The following is a 16,436-nucleotide window of genomic DNA, read 5'->3' on the forward strand; positions in this document are numbered from 1 at the left end:
TGCTTGGGTGTAAGCTGGAACCTGCCCACCCTGCCCTTTGCAGAAGTTTACACTTAAATATTATGCCTTACTACTCAAAACTGAGCAGTCTGAAGTTAGAAATCAACCCTCACCTCCCAAATTTAAACATACTGTAATTTTGGTACTCCTGAATTAGGAGTCTATTATTTTTTCTTAATGTAATATTTTACAAAAATGAAGCCAAACAACTTCTACTAGCCATCCTATCGGTTTTACCAGAAAGAAGGGAAAACGTTATTTAGGCTACAAATGGTCCTGCATGTCTGAAGGACATCGTCAGAATAATAAATCAAAAATTGGTCACATTTACTCTCTCCTTGGGCAAGAGACCCCATGAATGTCAGGAAGAGAGCCAAACATTCTCTCCCATTTGGCCAGACTCTTAATCTGAGAAAAATAGGAGGTAGTTCACAAGTTACACAAGATTTAAATCTTATACCTGTAAAAGCAGAAAGGCAGATATAGTTCTCTTTCCACAGTCACTGCTGATTAGGGCTCTCACTGGGTGAGCACAGAGAAGCTCACCATCTGTTCCAGCTACGACCACTGCCCTCTCCCCACCTTCTCTGCTGGCCTTCCCTGCAGACCTCTACACTTCCCAGTCCTGTCCCCCATACACCCACTCCCCCTTCTATACCCCACCCCCATGACGCCTCTTCTGCAAAACTGTTCCCTGGGAGTTCCCTGGCAGTCCAGTGGTTAGGGCACTCCGGGCTTTCATTGCCGAGGGCCCGCGGTCCAATCCTTTGTCAGGGAACTAAGATCCTGCAAGCTGTGTGGTGCAGCCAAACAAAACAGAAAAAAAAAAACAAAAAAAACCCAAACAAACAAAACCATTCCCCTCCTCGTCAGAGCTCAAGACCAGACCCTTGCTCCCGTTTCACTCTTTGACTCCACTTTACACGCATCTCCTCCGTCCCCAGTTCCCTGTACTTTCTCACCTCTCCTCAGGCCTTGCTGAAGGCAGTGACCATTTATTTTATTCCTTTTTTCTAAACACAGGTGTCCGCTAAAAGTACATCCTGACTCCATTTTTTTTTTAGCTCAACCACCTGCCTGACTTGAATGAGAACCATTTCCATGATGACAATTCCACATTCTCTCATAACAGGAATATCTCCCTGTCATCCCACAATGAACTGAAAATCACTAATTCGCCATATAAAGTCCCTATAAAAGGCAACACCTCCCCCCAACAAGTCTCCCAGGCTGGGAGCTTTAAATCCAGCTCTCTCCCCCTCCCCACCCTACACATCTTTCCATTTCATCTGCTCTCTGCTTATTTTCTCCTCTCAGCATTTAGACCAACGCAAAGCCTCTTCCGTCTTCAGGAAAACCCGTATTCAATCCTATGCCTTCTCTAGCTGCCATGTTCTCTCTCCATTCCCCACCCAGGCTTCTTCAAGGCTTATTTTCCCGACTTCCATCGCTTCACTTCCCATTTACTCCTGCACCCGCCACCACGCCACTGACGTTCCTCCGGCGCATCCTTCCTCTCGCAGGAACTCCCTTCCGTGACCCCGCTCTCACCACGCACAGTCTTGTTCTCAGCCCGCTGGAGGCTCCCACTCCTCCCTAAGCACCAGTGCTCCCGTGGGCTCCACCTCGGCCCTCACTGCTCCCCACTTACACCCCCACCAGGTCAGCCATCCAGTCCACGCGTTCTCAACTCGGGCTGTTAAAGAGAAGCTTTTGTAGGAGTTGTGTTTTAACCCTGCAGAATGCCTCCAGAGGGCGCTCAAACCCTTGCTCAGAAATCTTCATGGCCATTTACAAGACAGCATTAGAAACTGAACCGAATTTCACAGTGGATTACTACCTCTAACTCGTTGCTAAGCAGCATGAAGATATGTACAACCTGCTTTCTGCAGGTTCCCTGATCCTAACTGTGAGTCTGGGGGCTTATCACAAGGTCCTAATTCTAGCATAATATAGAGATAAAGTAATGTTACTGCATATTGGTTAACTAAAAACCTGACATGTTTGCTGGCCGATGCCAAGTATTTTGAATCATTGAAATGTTCTTAAATCCTATCAAGCTTAATCCTACTCGTTTGACATGCACATCTAAAAATAATTTTGAAAGCCAGAGGGACATTATGGGGTTTACTCTGAAGAAAAGGGGTTCAGATTATTTTTATGAATTGTTTTATCATTTACCTAAAGAGGCAAATGAATGGTTTTACCATTTACCTAACCTCTTTGGGACAGACGTTTGCTCTGGCTTTAATAAGGGCTTCCTCACAAGATCTGTCACAATACTGTGGAAGGCGCTGCGAAATAAGATGTGGAAATAAGCTATGATTATTTTATGAACTTGCAGGTTATGAAAAATAAATGAGCTCTAGAATAGCTTTACTGAATTTCTTGTATCAGGTGACACAAGAAGACAATGCATATTCTAGAGTTAGAATAAAGCTGTAGAAATGCTTTTGTATTAGCAACACACATGACTGCTTTTTAAAATCAAACTGAATTCTTCTGATACAACGCCAAAGTTAAACTTCATTTTTTTGAAAATCTCCCTTCTTCCAACTTCTGTGCAAATGAGTATCTACCATAGCCACTGGTTATCCCTCTTGCAGTTCTCCCAATTTGGATTAGCTGTGGTAATTCTTTAAACTTAGGCTAAACACTTTGTTTGCCCAATCTAGTTTCACTCCTTATCCCTTTATCGCATCTGTGAACATTTAAAACTACTGCCCTGCCACTTTGGGGAACTTCCTCCTCAGCTGCCAGGAACCGCCCTCTCCTGAGCCCCTCCTCTGCACTCACCGCCTGGAGAATCTGCCCCTGTAGGCCCTGCAACAGGGAACCCAATCAGCTGGGCTGAACCAATCACATGCTCTTCCCTGAGAGTTTAGACTTGGGAGGTGGAAAGTCTGGGTCTACAAAGTGAACTGGCAGGGACAGTGACTCAGGACGGACAAAGGCAGAGAGAGCAGCTGCACTGATTCCTGTTGACGTTCCAGCCACCACTGGGTCTCAGCCAAGAAACAGCCTTGGATGCCATGGTAGCCTCTTCAGAAATGCCCCTTCACTTAAGCCATTTCAAACGCATTTTCTTTCCTTTAAGCAAATGTTCTCTAAGACATCCTCCTCCTCTCTAATGAATTCTTTTGAGAACTTGAAGGTCTCCCCTACCTTTTCCTTGACGGATCATATGCCCCAGCTCTGCTCTGGGCTCCTCCTCACCCTGGTCTACACAATCTCACCCATCCACGGCTTCCATGCCAGCTGTGTGGTGAGGACACTGTGAATGATTCTCCAACCTCTATCTATACTTCTGCTACAGCCTGGATGTTTGTGTCCCCTAACTCCAGTGTGATGGTGTCAGGAGGTGGGGCCTTTAGGAGGTGATGAGGTCATGTGGGAGGAGCCCTCACGATGGGATGAGTGTCCTTATACAAGAGACCCCAGAGAACTCCCTCGCCCCTCTGCCACGTGAGGACACAGCGAGAAGATGGCATCTGTGAACCAGGAAGCAGGACCTCATCAGACACTCAATTTACTGGCATCTTGATCTTGGACTTCCCAGCCTCCAGAACTGTGAAAAATAAATACTTGTTGTCGTAGCCACCCAGTCTACGGTATTCTGTCATAGCAGCCCAAATGGACTAGGACAACTTCTAACGGCCAGGTGGGCACCTGCGGATGGATGCAGGCCTAGGGCACCCCTCTGCCTACGTCCTGGCCCACCTCTGTGTGGAACGACCAGTTTGGAAACATCAATAGAAATCGCTCCAATTATTCAGCAGTACTGACAACAGGACGACGGACTACAGGACCACCACCTGCTCGAAGAGTCAGAGTCCAGCCCAAAAGGCAAGCACAGTATTACCCAAAGTCAGGGTCATGAAGTCTTAACTCCATATAAAAGACTTCAACAGTCCAGTCTAAGCTAGACAGATACCCCAATCTTAAACAATATATAGATGTGTAATTATATTCCAAGAAAAATTTGCCACACAGAAACACTGATTTTTAATAATGGATTTATGCACAGCACTCAGTCATTCATATAACAAAGCATGTATTTGCATCATAAAATCATTCTTTGCCAATTCTCTCAGGAAGATCCTACATGTCCTACAAGCCCCATACGCTCAGCATGTCCAAAACTCCATGTGTCATCTCTTCACCAAAGCCAACTCTGTTCTCTACTATAGTAAATGGGTCCACTAGTCTCTCGGTTGCCCAAGTCAGAAACCTGGTCACCATCCACCCTCCTCCCACTCACGGAGTTCTGTCACTCTATCTCCTCAATTCCTCCTGAATTTATCCACCCACCTCACCTACATTCAGCTGTCACTCAGGCCACCACCTTCCCCTGGAACACTACAAAGCCTCCAGGCTTGCCTTCCTCTAATCCACTATCCGCTGTAATGTAATCTTCCTAAAATGCAAAATGGATTGTTTATTACCCCGCTTAAAGTTTTTCAATGGGTTCCATTAATTCTCAGTGTAATTTCCAAATTTATTCATATGGCATATATTTTTTTTTTGTTTCTCTGTTTCTGGCCATGCGGCATGCGGGATCTTAGTTCCCCAATCAGGGATCGAACCCGTGCCCCCTGCATTGGGAGCACAGAGTCTTAACCACTGGACCGCCAGGGAAGTCCCAGGCTTCTAAACTCTGATCAGTGTTAGCTACTATTTACCTCTCCTGGTTCATCTCTCACAGCTGCCCACTCCGATTCTAGCTCCAGCCAAACCAAACTTCTTCAGACTCGGCAGGTTTTATCTGCTGCTAGGCCTCAACCACTCCCCGTGCCCCCTCCCCCCAACAACGCTCCTTTGAACTCTGGGCCCTCACACTTGCTGTTCCCGCCATTTACCTTCGGGGCTCACCTTCTCCAGAAAGCCTCGCCTGACTGGCACCCCTACCCGCAAATCTGGGTCACGCAGGGTACCTTCCTAGGTGCCCCCAGGGCCCTGCCACGTCCGCAAGGCCATCTCCACCATCTCCACAGTTCCTCGGCTTTGTCCTCCACTAGGCCACACGCCACTCTGCGTCCACAGAACCTACTGCAGGTCCACAGTTAACCCCTGGCAAGGGAACAAATGCACGTGCCTTTAGGATAACCCCTTCAGCCGCACCTACACTGCACACCCCAAGGTACCCTGAGCTCCACTCTGCTGAGTCACTTGCAGGCCCTGCATAATAATCAGGCTCTCGATGCTTCTGCCCTTGGGTCCAGCTGGCTAAGTCCTACTCATCCTGACTCAGTTAAATGCAACTTGCTCTGTGACTGGATCTGTGTGTTAGGAACACAGACAGTTAACAGGAGTCAAACTAGGAAATTCCACGGCCCATGTTTTAAGTGTCTGCATTGATTCTACAGTTACAAGAAATGAGAACTACTTTTATTCTGCGTATTGCTAAGAAGCAATTTTCCTCCAAAAGTTGGAAGCGACAACATTCATTCAAACTTACTTCAAATGTATCACTCAAAAAATGTTTAGATATTAGTTTTTAGAGAACATTTTAGAGGACACTTTAATATATAAGACAGATCTATGTTTTTAAAGGGCACATATCTATTAACCATGCAGCTAACACATGTTCTAGATATGATGTATTTTTTAAAAGTAAATGTTCCAAAATAAATGAAATAACAAATTACAGATGTAATAACATATAATCCTGAAAAATAAAAAAAAGCAAAAATTTTTAAATCATCCAACATCCTACTACCCAAAATCCATAACTTTTAAGATTTTCATTTAATTTCTTCTAGATATTTTTCCATCATAGGTTTTTGTGGAGGGTTGTTGGGACGTCTGTTTAACTAAGAGTTTTAATCATATCACGTATGCGATTTTGCATCCTGATCTTCCTTCAACATTGTCATAAGCACTTTAATACATTTTCTTCATAAATATTTTAACGACCAGTAATATATTATCCAGTGGATGTACCATAACTTAACCCTTAAGTTATAGGAAATGCACCCTTAAAAATAGTTGCACAATACGTATCTTTTGTATGTAAAGCCTCTCTGTATTTAAAAATATTTCTTTGATGGCTCCTAGGTGGTTGCTACATCAAGGAATATGATTACTTTTAAGGCTCTTGATACATATGTCTAATGTAACATAAGAGTGGGACATTTTTGCTACTTCCTCATAAGACCTAGGTATTAAAATTTTTTAGCCTAAATTTAGGCCTTTATTAAGTGAGAAATTGTAAAATCTTCATTACAAAGTAAATGCTCATTGTAAAAAGAAAAAAAAAACTTCAACAATCCAAAACATTGTGAAATAAACATAAAATCAGTCACAGAAATAAAAATTCAGTCTCCCCTATTCTCTTCCCCTCAGTAGTCACATACCTTTCTAGATCTGTCTCTATTTTTATTCAGCACACGCACACACGCACACACACACACACACACACAACCACACACACTATTTTGTCTTGTATCTTACAACAAAACGGAATTAAACCTGCTCAGAAATATATTCTAGACATCTATCCAGGCTATGTCAATACATACAAATCTCTCTTTTAAAAAGCTACATAACATTCCATGGTGTACAGGCACCAAAGTGTTTGTGTCCATCTTCAGCTTTTCCTCATTCTAAGTGATGCTACGACAGACGTCATTCAAACTAACGTGTATCTTCTTCGTAGAGTACCAACTCCTTGAAGTGTATCTGCTAGATGAAAGCATATGGGTGTTTTTTTTTTTTTGCGGTACACGGGCCTCTCACTGTTGTGGCCTCTCCCCTTGCAGAGCACAGGCTCCAGACGCTCAGGCTCAGCGGCCATGGCTCACGGGCCCAGCCGCTCCGCGGCATGTGGGATCCTCCCAGACCGGGGCACGAACCCGTATCCCCTGCATCGGCAGGCGGACTCTCAACCACTGCGCCACCAGGGAAGCCCTATGGGTGTTTTTAAAATCTTGACAGGTTTGAGCTAACTGTCATCTGGAAAGGTCGAACCAATTTTATGTTCCCAAGAATATACGAGGTACCTTTTTCTCTACATCCTTGGACAGCTTTTAAAATTTTAGCCTGAGAGCCACCCCCCCAAAAAAGAAACTCACTGTTTTAATTTCCATCCCCCTAATCACAAGTGAGGTTGAATTTCCCGTCCTTGCTTTGATATTTTCATTTCTCTCACAACTATTCGTATCCTACATTCATTTCTTAATTGTGTCAATTCTATTATCCTTTGTTTATACACGTTTGACCAGAACTTTTTCCCCTGTCTGTCACTTCGTGATGCTTTTCTGTCACACAGAAATATCAGCTTTGATGATGTTCCAACTTATCCTTCTTTTATGATCTGGGGCCTTGGTCTTACCTAAATGGTCTACCCCAAAAACATTTTCCCCAGCATAATACATCCTCCCCAAAACATCGTAAATTCTCTTATATTTCCTTCTAGTACTTTTATAGGTGTTTTTGTCTTTGAGTTCGTTCTTTAATTCAAATAAAAGTCATTTTTGAATATAGGGAACTAGACTCTTTCTTTCCAAATAGTCATTTTTCCCCATACGATGCATAAGCAACCATTGCCCAACTGTTTCAAAATACCAACTTTATTATATAATAAATTCCTATATATATATATGGGTCTGTAACTGGATTCTACTTGTCCATGTATCAACTTGTCTATTCTTGTGCTCACCATTTACATTACTGTACCATTACAGTACGTTTTGATAACTGGCATGGCTAATCGTTCATCACTATTTTTCCGCTTGAAAAATTTCTTGGCCACTCTAGCACATTTAGTCCTCTGGACAAATTTTAGAAGCAATTTATCAAGTGTCCAGAAATAAGTCTCACTGGGATTTCAACTGGAATAACACTGAAGTTACAGTTTAATTTGAGGAGTATTGCAATCTTTACAAAGATGCCGTCCCTTCCAGAAACATGTAATGTCTGCCCATTTATTTAGGTTAGCTTTTAAATTCTTCAGGTAAAGGTTTTTACTTTTTTCATAAAGCTCTTGTACATTTGTGTTTTACTCTTAAATGTGTTCTGGTTTTGTTGCTACTGAGAATAGAATTTTACTTTTCTATAGGAGTAATTACCAATTATTTGATTATGAGTGAGATTACACATCTTTCCAAATGTTGAACAAATTATATTTCTATCCAGTGAACTATCTATCCACATCCTGCAACCACGTGTGGATTTTCATGATTTTCCTCATTGATTTGTGTGAGTTATTTGCATGCTGAAGATATTAACTCTTCACTTACATTTGTCATAAATATTTTCCTACTTTGTGGTTTAGTTTTCGATCCTAGCGTTTTGTTTTCTTTCTTCTTAAAGAAGTTTTAAATGTGTACATAGTCTAATACATTGATTTTAACTAGCAACAGATTTGAGTGCCCCACAGGTGCAAAGACCTGTATCTCTCTCTCTCACAAAAGCTGCACGGTGGGTATTATTTTCCTCACTTAAAATAATCCAGTTCAAGTCTGTCTGACTGCAAAGCCTGTGCTCTGTGCACCTCAGCGTGCGTAACTCCTTTTCCCAGATGGTTAATATTTACTTCCATATCTTCTTCCTGATTTGAAGGGCACTCATGATGGTTTGTCATTTGTTACATTCCCATATACAGTTTATCTCTGGGGTGCTGAATAGGTTCCAGTGACCTGTACAGAACAAACATGATTCTACAATATGTTTAAACAATCAGATAGGGTTTGTCCCACCTCATTACTCACTATTCGGTCCAGTTCACCCAAAAAAGGGCACCTCTATAACTTTTAAACATCACATCCAGGAATACGGCCTGTCCTTCTGTTTAAGACATTCTGTCTTATCTTTCAGGATATTTTCTGGTCTCCTCCAGGCAGACCGCACTTGTCTTGATGAGGCTGTGCTTACCTGTTTCTTGTTTTTTGTTGCATTGTGATCAGAGCCTGCTGTTTTGGTTGCTTTTCCATTTAGTTTCTGCCAGATTATTTTTAGTATTCAGAGAGCTATGAATTTTATATACACATTGTGCGCCCAGTCACTTTCTCGATTTTTTTGTCTAATGTTTTTTCTGTTATTCTCATTTTTTTAAGCCAATAGCATCTACAAATATTTCCCTTCTTTTCATTTTAGAGCCTCACCTCAGTCTTATTTCATGTATTCCTGCTTTGACAAAACTTACCAAAAACATGTTAAATATCCCAAATTTTAATTTGACTCTGATACTTTTCTGTTAAGCATAGTATGAACAATTAGTTTAACATATGTGTGCCTTTTGCATTAAAAAAGTGCATTTTTATGAATACTTTTTAGAAATAAAGAATTATTTATTTTTAAAATCAATTATCTATTTTTAAAATCAAATACCTATCTTGACCTTAGTTTAGCTGGTAGTTTAAAGTCAACGTGAACTGGAAGGGGAGGACTACCTCTCTTCTAGAAAGGCCTCTGAAATGGCCTACCTGGTCTCCCCCACTTGGACTCTCCACCCCTACATTCTGCAAGCAGCTGCTGGAGTGGTTGTTTAAACATGCAAATCTGATTATGTCACTCCCCTACTTAAAACCGAATCCTTGTAATGGTTTCCCATTTCACTCAGGGTGAAATAAAACATCCTTAACCTGCCCTACAAGACCCTACACGATCTGGCCCCTGCCTAGCCACACTTGCCCCTCACTCACCATAATCTATCCACACGTCATTCTTTCAGTTCCCGGAATGGGCAAAGCTTCCCCCCTTCTGGGCCTTCCTACAGGCTGTTGTTCCCCTGCCTGGAAAATTATCCCCCGTCTCATTCTACACTGACGCCTACTCACGCTTCAGATCTCAGCTCAAATCTTATTTTTGCAGAAGTCTTCCCTGGGCCCTCTTTCTGCAATCTAAAATTTGGTCCCCTTTTTATACTCTCTCATAGCCAATGCTACTTCACTTTCATAGCAGATACCAGTTTATGATTCTACATGCAGCTGCATGATTGTGTTTAATTTCTGATCTCCTCTCCCCCCAAAGATCAATTACAAGAGAACAGGGTCAAGTTGATTTTGCTGACCACACTACAAACATTCATGCATATATGAATGAAAGAAAAACACCTACAAAGCCCCTATGGTATCTCTTACATCTTAAAACGATACCCATCACATTATTCAATAAGTATTTACTGTTAAAACTCTGATACTGCCTGCAAACTCCGTACGAATCCATTTTACTCAAAAAGGACATAAAAACTAACCTGAATCTGCTGCTGCTTCAGAAAAACACATACACAAATTTACATCACTAGGAAGTAAGTTCTGATTACATATTATGAGAGTTTTATGTAGTGTTCAAGTTGCTGATACTTTATTCACAGGCAACTAATTTTTATGCCTTATTTTTAAGGTATGTAAAGCACTATGAAAAATGTGCTTTGTAAAATACTCTTTCAGAAGTCTAATGTATTAACAGTACTTGGTAAAAATACAGCAAAATCAGAAATTAAACAGCATTCGAAGTTGGCTATCTGTAGTATTCTGTAATATACATATCTGGTCAAAAAAGAAAATATAAATTATATTGTAAATTAAAAATTCCTTCAGATCACAAAGGCCAGTAAAATCAACATTATATACCACTTTACACTCTACAAAGACTTTCACATACATCATATGACTGAACTTGGTGGAATAGATAGAGCAGGTATTATCACCATTTGTAGAAAAGAAAACTGAGGCTTAGAGTAATTAAATGTCCTCCCCAAGGTCACAGGACTTGGAAGTAGTAGAGTCACAATTACAACGGGGGGAGGGGTGGAGGCTCCCACATGTAAATTTCTGAACCAAAGAGAACTTCAATCATAAAAGCTTAGGCTCTGTAATTAGTGTAGATTTGTGCTCCCTTCACTAAAATTTCATTTCACTAGAGAACGACAACCAAAGAAGCTGTTTAAGTATAAAGTTAAAACATCAATTGCCATCAGTCCAGGAAATGGCTAAATAAACTATGGTGTGCTCGAACTATGGAACATGATGCAGCAGTTCTGCAAACTGAGTGAATGCATCATATGCTAAAACTGAAAGCTAGAGTACACTTGTACTTGTTAAAACAGTCAAAGATAATACAAGTACACACATTTTTTAGATCGTAAAAACGTTTTTAAAGATCTAGAGGGATACACACCAAACATAGTAATTGTTATCTCTGGGGACAGAGGTTTGTAGTCAAAGACTTTAGCCCATCTCTGTGATGTTTTAATTTTTACAAAGAAAATGCTTTACTTTGCTAATTTAAAACTAATTTTTAAAATTTAAATTAACCTGTGGGTTGAACAAGAAGGTCATTTTTCTGTTCTAAAAAGCTGTGCATCCATCAAGGAAGTAGGGCCCCCCCCCAAAAGGACAAAATATAGAAACATAAACAGTTCGATCCTTTTAAAACAAGAAACTATCACAAAACGTTCCTTTAAAAAAAAAAAACAATAGCTCAGAATTTTTAAAAAACATCTAGTCTCCTTTGTTGCAATAAGACAACCAATCAACTATCAACTAGAAAAGTCCGGAACAGGCTCCTCCTAGAGAGATTTAGTTGTTAGAGTTCGGCAAGGAAGGTTTCACAAAGGAGCTGAGTTTTGAGGGAAATGAGAGGTGACTTGGCAGAGAGATGCGGGAAGATTAAGCCAGATGGGGAAATGTCTGGGAGGTGGATATGTTGAGTTAATCAGAAGCAGGACACAGGGAGAAAACTGGAGTAAAGTCCTGAAAGAGGAGAGGAGGTTCCTTTGGATGTGGGAGGTGAGAGGGAGCTCGACGGCGCGGCCATCCAGTTTACCTGGGTGAGAATCCGGCCCTTGTTATGGTCAAACAATGGAGGCGTCCAGAGGCAGCAGCGATCTGCGCTGGGTGCCGGGAGGGTTCCTCATCACCTGAGTAGGATGCTCGGCTGGCTCTGCTGGGACGCGAGGCGCTGTAAAAAAAACCACAACATCACATCATGCAGCCAAGCTTCTCCGCGGCACAGCCTGGCTCCCTGATCCCACGGCGCGGCCATTACCGCCTCTCCGCGGACCCGCCTGGAAAGGCTCCAAGGCGCGGCTTCACGGGTTTCTAAAGCTGTTTTGCTCCCCCTTCCCTCGGCTCCAACAACAATGGAGCCCGGCTCGGGAGTCCGGCTCCCGCGGGGCCTCCGCCCGGCCTCGCCCCTGCCGCTGCACCTCCGCCGCCGCGCACCCTGCCGCCATGTGTAACCCCCGCTCCCCGCTCCCCGGCACTGCGGGCCCACGCCGGCTCGCCGAGGCCAGAGGCCAGGCTGCCCTCCCCGGGGCCGGCCCGGTGGCCGCCAGGCCGCCCAGCTGCGCGGAGCTGCTCTGACCTTTCCCACCGATGCCCGGGCACCCGCCCCGGCTCGAGGCCCATCCTAAGTGATGGGTTGTTTTTCTTTTCTTTAATCCACTCATCCTTCTTCCGACCCCGAGCCCACTCCCCGGCCCCCGCCCCCCGCCCCCGCCCCCGCCTTGATTCAGAGAAGAAATAAAGAGACTGCAGCTCGGCCGCCCCACAACTCACTCCAAGTGAGGGATTGAAGCGCCCCAGGCCGCGGACTCCGCGCACCCACCCTCCCTCTCCTCAAGGGACACCTCACAGGTGCGCCTCCAAGCCGCGCGCGCGCGCTCCGCACACCCAGACGCCTCCGGGGGACAGCGCGCGTGCGCACGCACGAGGCCAGCGAGCCCCAGGGGAGCGGGAGCCGCACGCATGCGCGCCGCCCGGCCCTCTCCCCTTCCCCCCTCCCCTGCCCCCGCCCCCGTTGGCCGCCCGCGCGTGCCCTCCCCCCAATCGCAGGCTGGTCCTGGGTACCCCCCAACCCCCACCGCCCAGCGCGCGCGCGCGCTCCCGCTCGCCCGCCTCGCTGCTCCTCCCCCGCGCCCCACCCGGGCCCGCGTTACCCCGGGCAACCGCAGTGCGGCCGCACCTGAGCTTTGCGCCTGCGTCCCACTGGCCAGACCCTCCCTTCCCCTCGGTCCGTTCCCCAACCCCGCACAGCTGCAGGAGGGGTCCTCGCCCCCTCCCCGGGAAGTGAGTATCGATCGGCCTCCCCGGCCCCTCCCCGCAGACACAGACCCGCCGCCGCGCCGGCGCCTCGGCCGCCCTCCCGGTCAGCGCGGACAGGCCTCGCCGCCCCGGCCCCCGCTCCCAGCGTGCACCGCGGCGAGCGCTCGGGTGGGAGCCGGCGAGATGCGCTCGGCGGGCGGTGCCCACTGACCTCCCTTGGCGGCCGGGCCGGGGCAGGGCCGGAGCCGGGAGCCAGCCCCGCCCGCCGCCCCGCCCATGGACCGCCGGCCCCCGCTGCCGCCCGCCCGGAGGACCGCGCCGAGGGGGGGAGCCGCCTGAAGGACCGCGACGGCCGCGCCCGCAGGTGAGGCGGGGCCCGAGGTGTGACCGAGTCCAGCACCGCTCACCTGGCGGTACCTGCAGGGAGGCTCTGCGGGCGCCGGCGGGAGGGCGGAGGCATCTGTCGCGGCAGAAACTCATTTAGATAATTTTTAAAGCCCTCACTGCAGGGGGAGGGGTCCTCCCGACCCACGGGCTGGGGAAGGGTGTCCCCTTGCGGAGACATCTCGGGGGGAAAAACCAAGAGGTGGAAAGGAGGGCAAAAGTGAGGCGCAGCGACCCCCGCGCCGGCTGCCTGCGGGGTCTTCCAGCCCGTTATGGGGAGGGGGATGCCCTTGCCAGGGCTCCAGTCGAGGCTGCAGTCCGTCCCCACCGCGCACCCAAGCCAATCCGAAGGGGAAGGAGAGGGCAGCCCAGGGGCCGCTCCTGCCAGCCCCGGGGTGGGATTGTAGGGTGAGGGATCCGCATTGCAGGTGCACCAGAAGCGCCCGAGGGCCTGGCCCTGCGTTGTCTGGGATGCTGTGGGGAGGAGGCCGTCTGAATCCACATCGCCTATTTAAATGCGTTTTACCACCCCGTGGACGTTAGAAACCCTCCCAGATAAGTTGCATTGTCTCCTGTCCTGATAACCCTTTACGTAAGTACTCTATCTTTACAGCCCCTTTCTAAAGCTTTGATATGGGCTTTAGTTTACCCTAGATAACGATTTGCTTGTGATGCATGAAACTGAGCATAATGCAAATATGCAGCAGAGCTCCAGGCTCGGCGACAGAGCTGCCGTCTGCTACAGCGAGTTAGTCTAGTTTATCTAACTTACGTTTTCATGCTGACCTGTATTAATTTCAAGCTTTGATATTGAGCCGTATGATCTATTCCAATTATGCAAATGAAGTGGCCTGAGAGGAAGTATGATCGTGCTCTGTAATTTAGGTTGCAGTAATCGGTCTTATAACAAAATACAAGCTGCCAGGCTGTCATACGGTAATATATTACACATTTCCAGAAACCTACCTGTAAGAGTGTTAAAGCTAGAATTGACGTTTTAATACTTTTAAGTTTGACGTTTATTTAAAGAGCATTGTTATTGTTTTGTTTTGCACAGTCAAGAATTCCCTTGCATTTTCTTGCCGTTGGTAAGGAAAAGAATGCTAACATTTAAAGTGACTTTTACCTCCAAAGATGTTCTGAATTTATTTCTTTTGGCTAAATGTTCATCTTATGTGAAATATTTTTGGAGAAGGTTTTAAAGCTTGTGGTATGTTTATGTGTGTATACACATGTTTACGTATACATACACACTACTGGAAAACCTTAAAATAAAATAGTTTTTATTGTTCCTCTGCATCATGTTATAATTACTCAGTAAATTCAGTTTAGGTATATTTAAAATCTAAAGTACCAGACAATAATTTGTGTATATCAGATTTTTACTGTAGCACATGTAAATACAACAGTCTAACAAACAGGTTTCTTGGAAATTAGACTTTTTTATTGTTAATTCTTTTTTTTTTAAATGAAGCCTTTTACTTACGACAGAAAATCACTCATGTGGGCGCTTAACTCTTTCATCTGTCATTCGTTGCATAAATTCATTTTAACATCATCATTACTTAATTGATGGAGTGCATTGGCAGCAATACTGATGTTAACAGTGCTGAGGCTTTTAAGAAATACTTCTTTTTGTATTCTATTTATAATTTTCTTATATTTCTGGCAAGAAAAGACATGAGCCTTGTTTCTTTTATCTGTAACAAGGTCAGCCATAAAAAGTTCTTAAGATATAGCGGGCACACTTTGTTTATTAACTAAGATTAATTGTAGCTACTGGATTGGGTATCCTTAAAGGGCAGAAACTAGGCGCCTTTATATGCTTCACACACCAAGGGTGCAGTAAATGTTTGACTCAGATTGACGTTCCAGACTAGTTAGGTAGGTGCTAGCTTAGTGACACCAATTTTCACATCGCCAGCTTTGACATTTAAACCTGCAGAAAGGTTGGGTAGGGAAGTGAATGTGTCCTAATTGTCTTCAAGTATTCAGGGTCTGTCATGCAGCAAAGGGATTTTATATTTGCCCAAGTTCCAAAGAAGACAAGTCGTACTTATAGGAAGACAGACTTCACTTTGACATAAAAGCACAAGTTGCTTATGATTAGAACCTCCAGTGACAAAAGGGGCTGCTCTTTCCCTGCGGAGTTTCCGGATAAGCTGGTCCCCCGCTGGGCAGGAATGGCCACTAGGAGGTGTCACACTGGCGTGGGAGAGGCCTTGTGAGGGGGTGCGCTGAGGGACTCCAGTGGCAACTGGATTGGAGGGCATTGGGGTTCTTTTTTATTCCTTACTCTGGCTTCTGCAGTTGTGGGCATGACAACATCCCAGACATCTACTTCAACCCTAGGAAGACTTTTACTGGGGTAGAGGCCACCCTGATATCAGAGGTGATTCTAATCCTACTTTGCATTTGTGTGGGGCTTTACAGGTAATAAAGCACCCTCACCTTCAGTGTTCTATTTTAAAAGACTCTTCTTAATTACGCTGACTTGTATTTCTTCTTTTGGCTTTTATTTTCTGTAATAAACATTTAATCAAGAAGAAAATTACCCTCTTCTATGAAGGCAAGCAGACGAGTCTTTCTTTTTAAGCTCTTTTTTAAAAAATGGAATGATGTCAGTCATTCTTTTGAGAGGCAGCATGTTATGCAGGTGAATAGATTTTTTTCTTAGCTGAAATTATTTTTTGAAAGATACTGATTAAGGGCTGATTCTTGTGCTTGCTGTGCATTTTAGTTTCTGTTTATTTCATTGCTCACACATGACTCAAATTTCACAGCAAAAAGTCCATTCAGATCCACTAACAGTAAGTTGCACTGGACTTTTTTCAGTTTGTCTGCCTCGTTTTTAAATACATGTTGGCAGGGAAAACACAGCTGAGGAGAAGCAGCATTTCAGTGGACCGAAAAGATTACGTGGATTGGAGTTTTGTGTTTGAAGAAGAAAAAGATGTGTCCCATTTGTACTAAGTGAACTCTGGGGATGATAATTTATCAACAGTAAGAATGATGCTCTATCTGTTATAACAAAGATTAGGCTATTGACTGTCAATCACAATA

The 16,436-nt window shown here is 44.7% G+C and overlaps 2 protein-coding genes across 8 annotated transcripts in view; one reads left to right on the top strand and one right to left on the bottom strand.

Annotated features, from left to right (window-relative positions):
• Window positions 1-12,655, bottom strand: part of LOC308627167 (uncharacterized protein) — a 35,444-nt gene extending 22,789 nt beyond the window's left edge. For 2 of the 6 annotated variants that reach the window (XR_014017365.1, XM_081252916.1), the window contains exons 1-2: window positions 12,310-12,400; window positions 11,770-11,904 (exon numbers count right to left, since the gene is read on the bottom strand). Coding sequence is in view for 2 of the 6 variants with exons in the window: in XM_081252916.1 (XP_081109042.1) it covers window positions 11,770-11,904; window positions 12,310-12,353 (179 nt within the window). In the remaining 4 variants the exon portion in view is untranslated. Of the gene's footprint in view, window positions 1-11,769; window positions 11,905-12,309; window positions 12,401-12,503 lie in introns of those variants that run through there. The other 4 variants (XR_014017362.1, XR_014017363.1, XR_014017364.1 and 1 more) reach the window with 4 other exon arrangements.
• Window positions 12,656-13,058: 403 nt separating this feature from the next.
• The window catches only part of CCDC92 (coiled-coil domain containing 92), a 30,086-nt gene continuing 26,708 nt past the window's right edge, over window positions 13,059-16,436 (top strand). Inside the window, exons 1-2 of one of the 2 annotated variants that reach the window (XM_081252915.1) lie at window positions 13,059-13,353; window positions 13,802-13,965. The gene's annotated coding sequence lies outside the window, so the exon portion shown is untranslated. The remainder of the gene's footprint in view (window positions 13,354-13,801; window positions 13,966-16,436) is intronic. The other variant, XM_081252914.1, reaches the window with a different exon arrangement.

The sequence above is a fragment of the Mesoplodon bidens genome (genome assembly GCF_964165515.1).
Source record: "Mesoplodon bidens genome assembly, chromosome: 13".
In the NCBI taxonomy this organism is placed as follows: Eukaryota; Metazoa; Chordata; class Mammalia; order Artiodactyla; family Ziphiidae; genus Mesoplodon; species Mesoplodon bidens.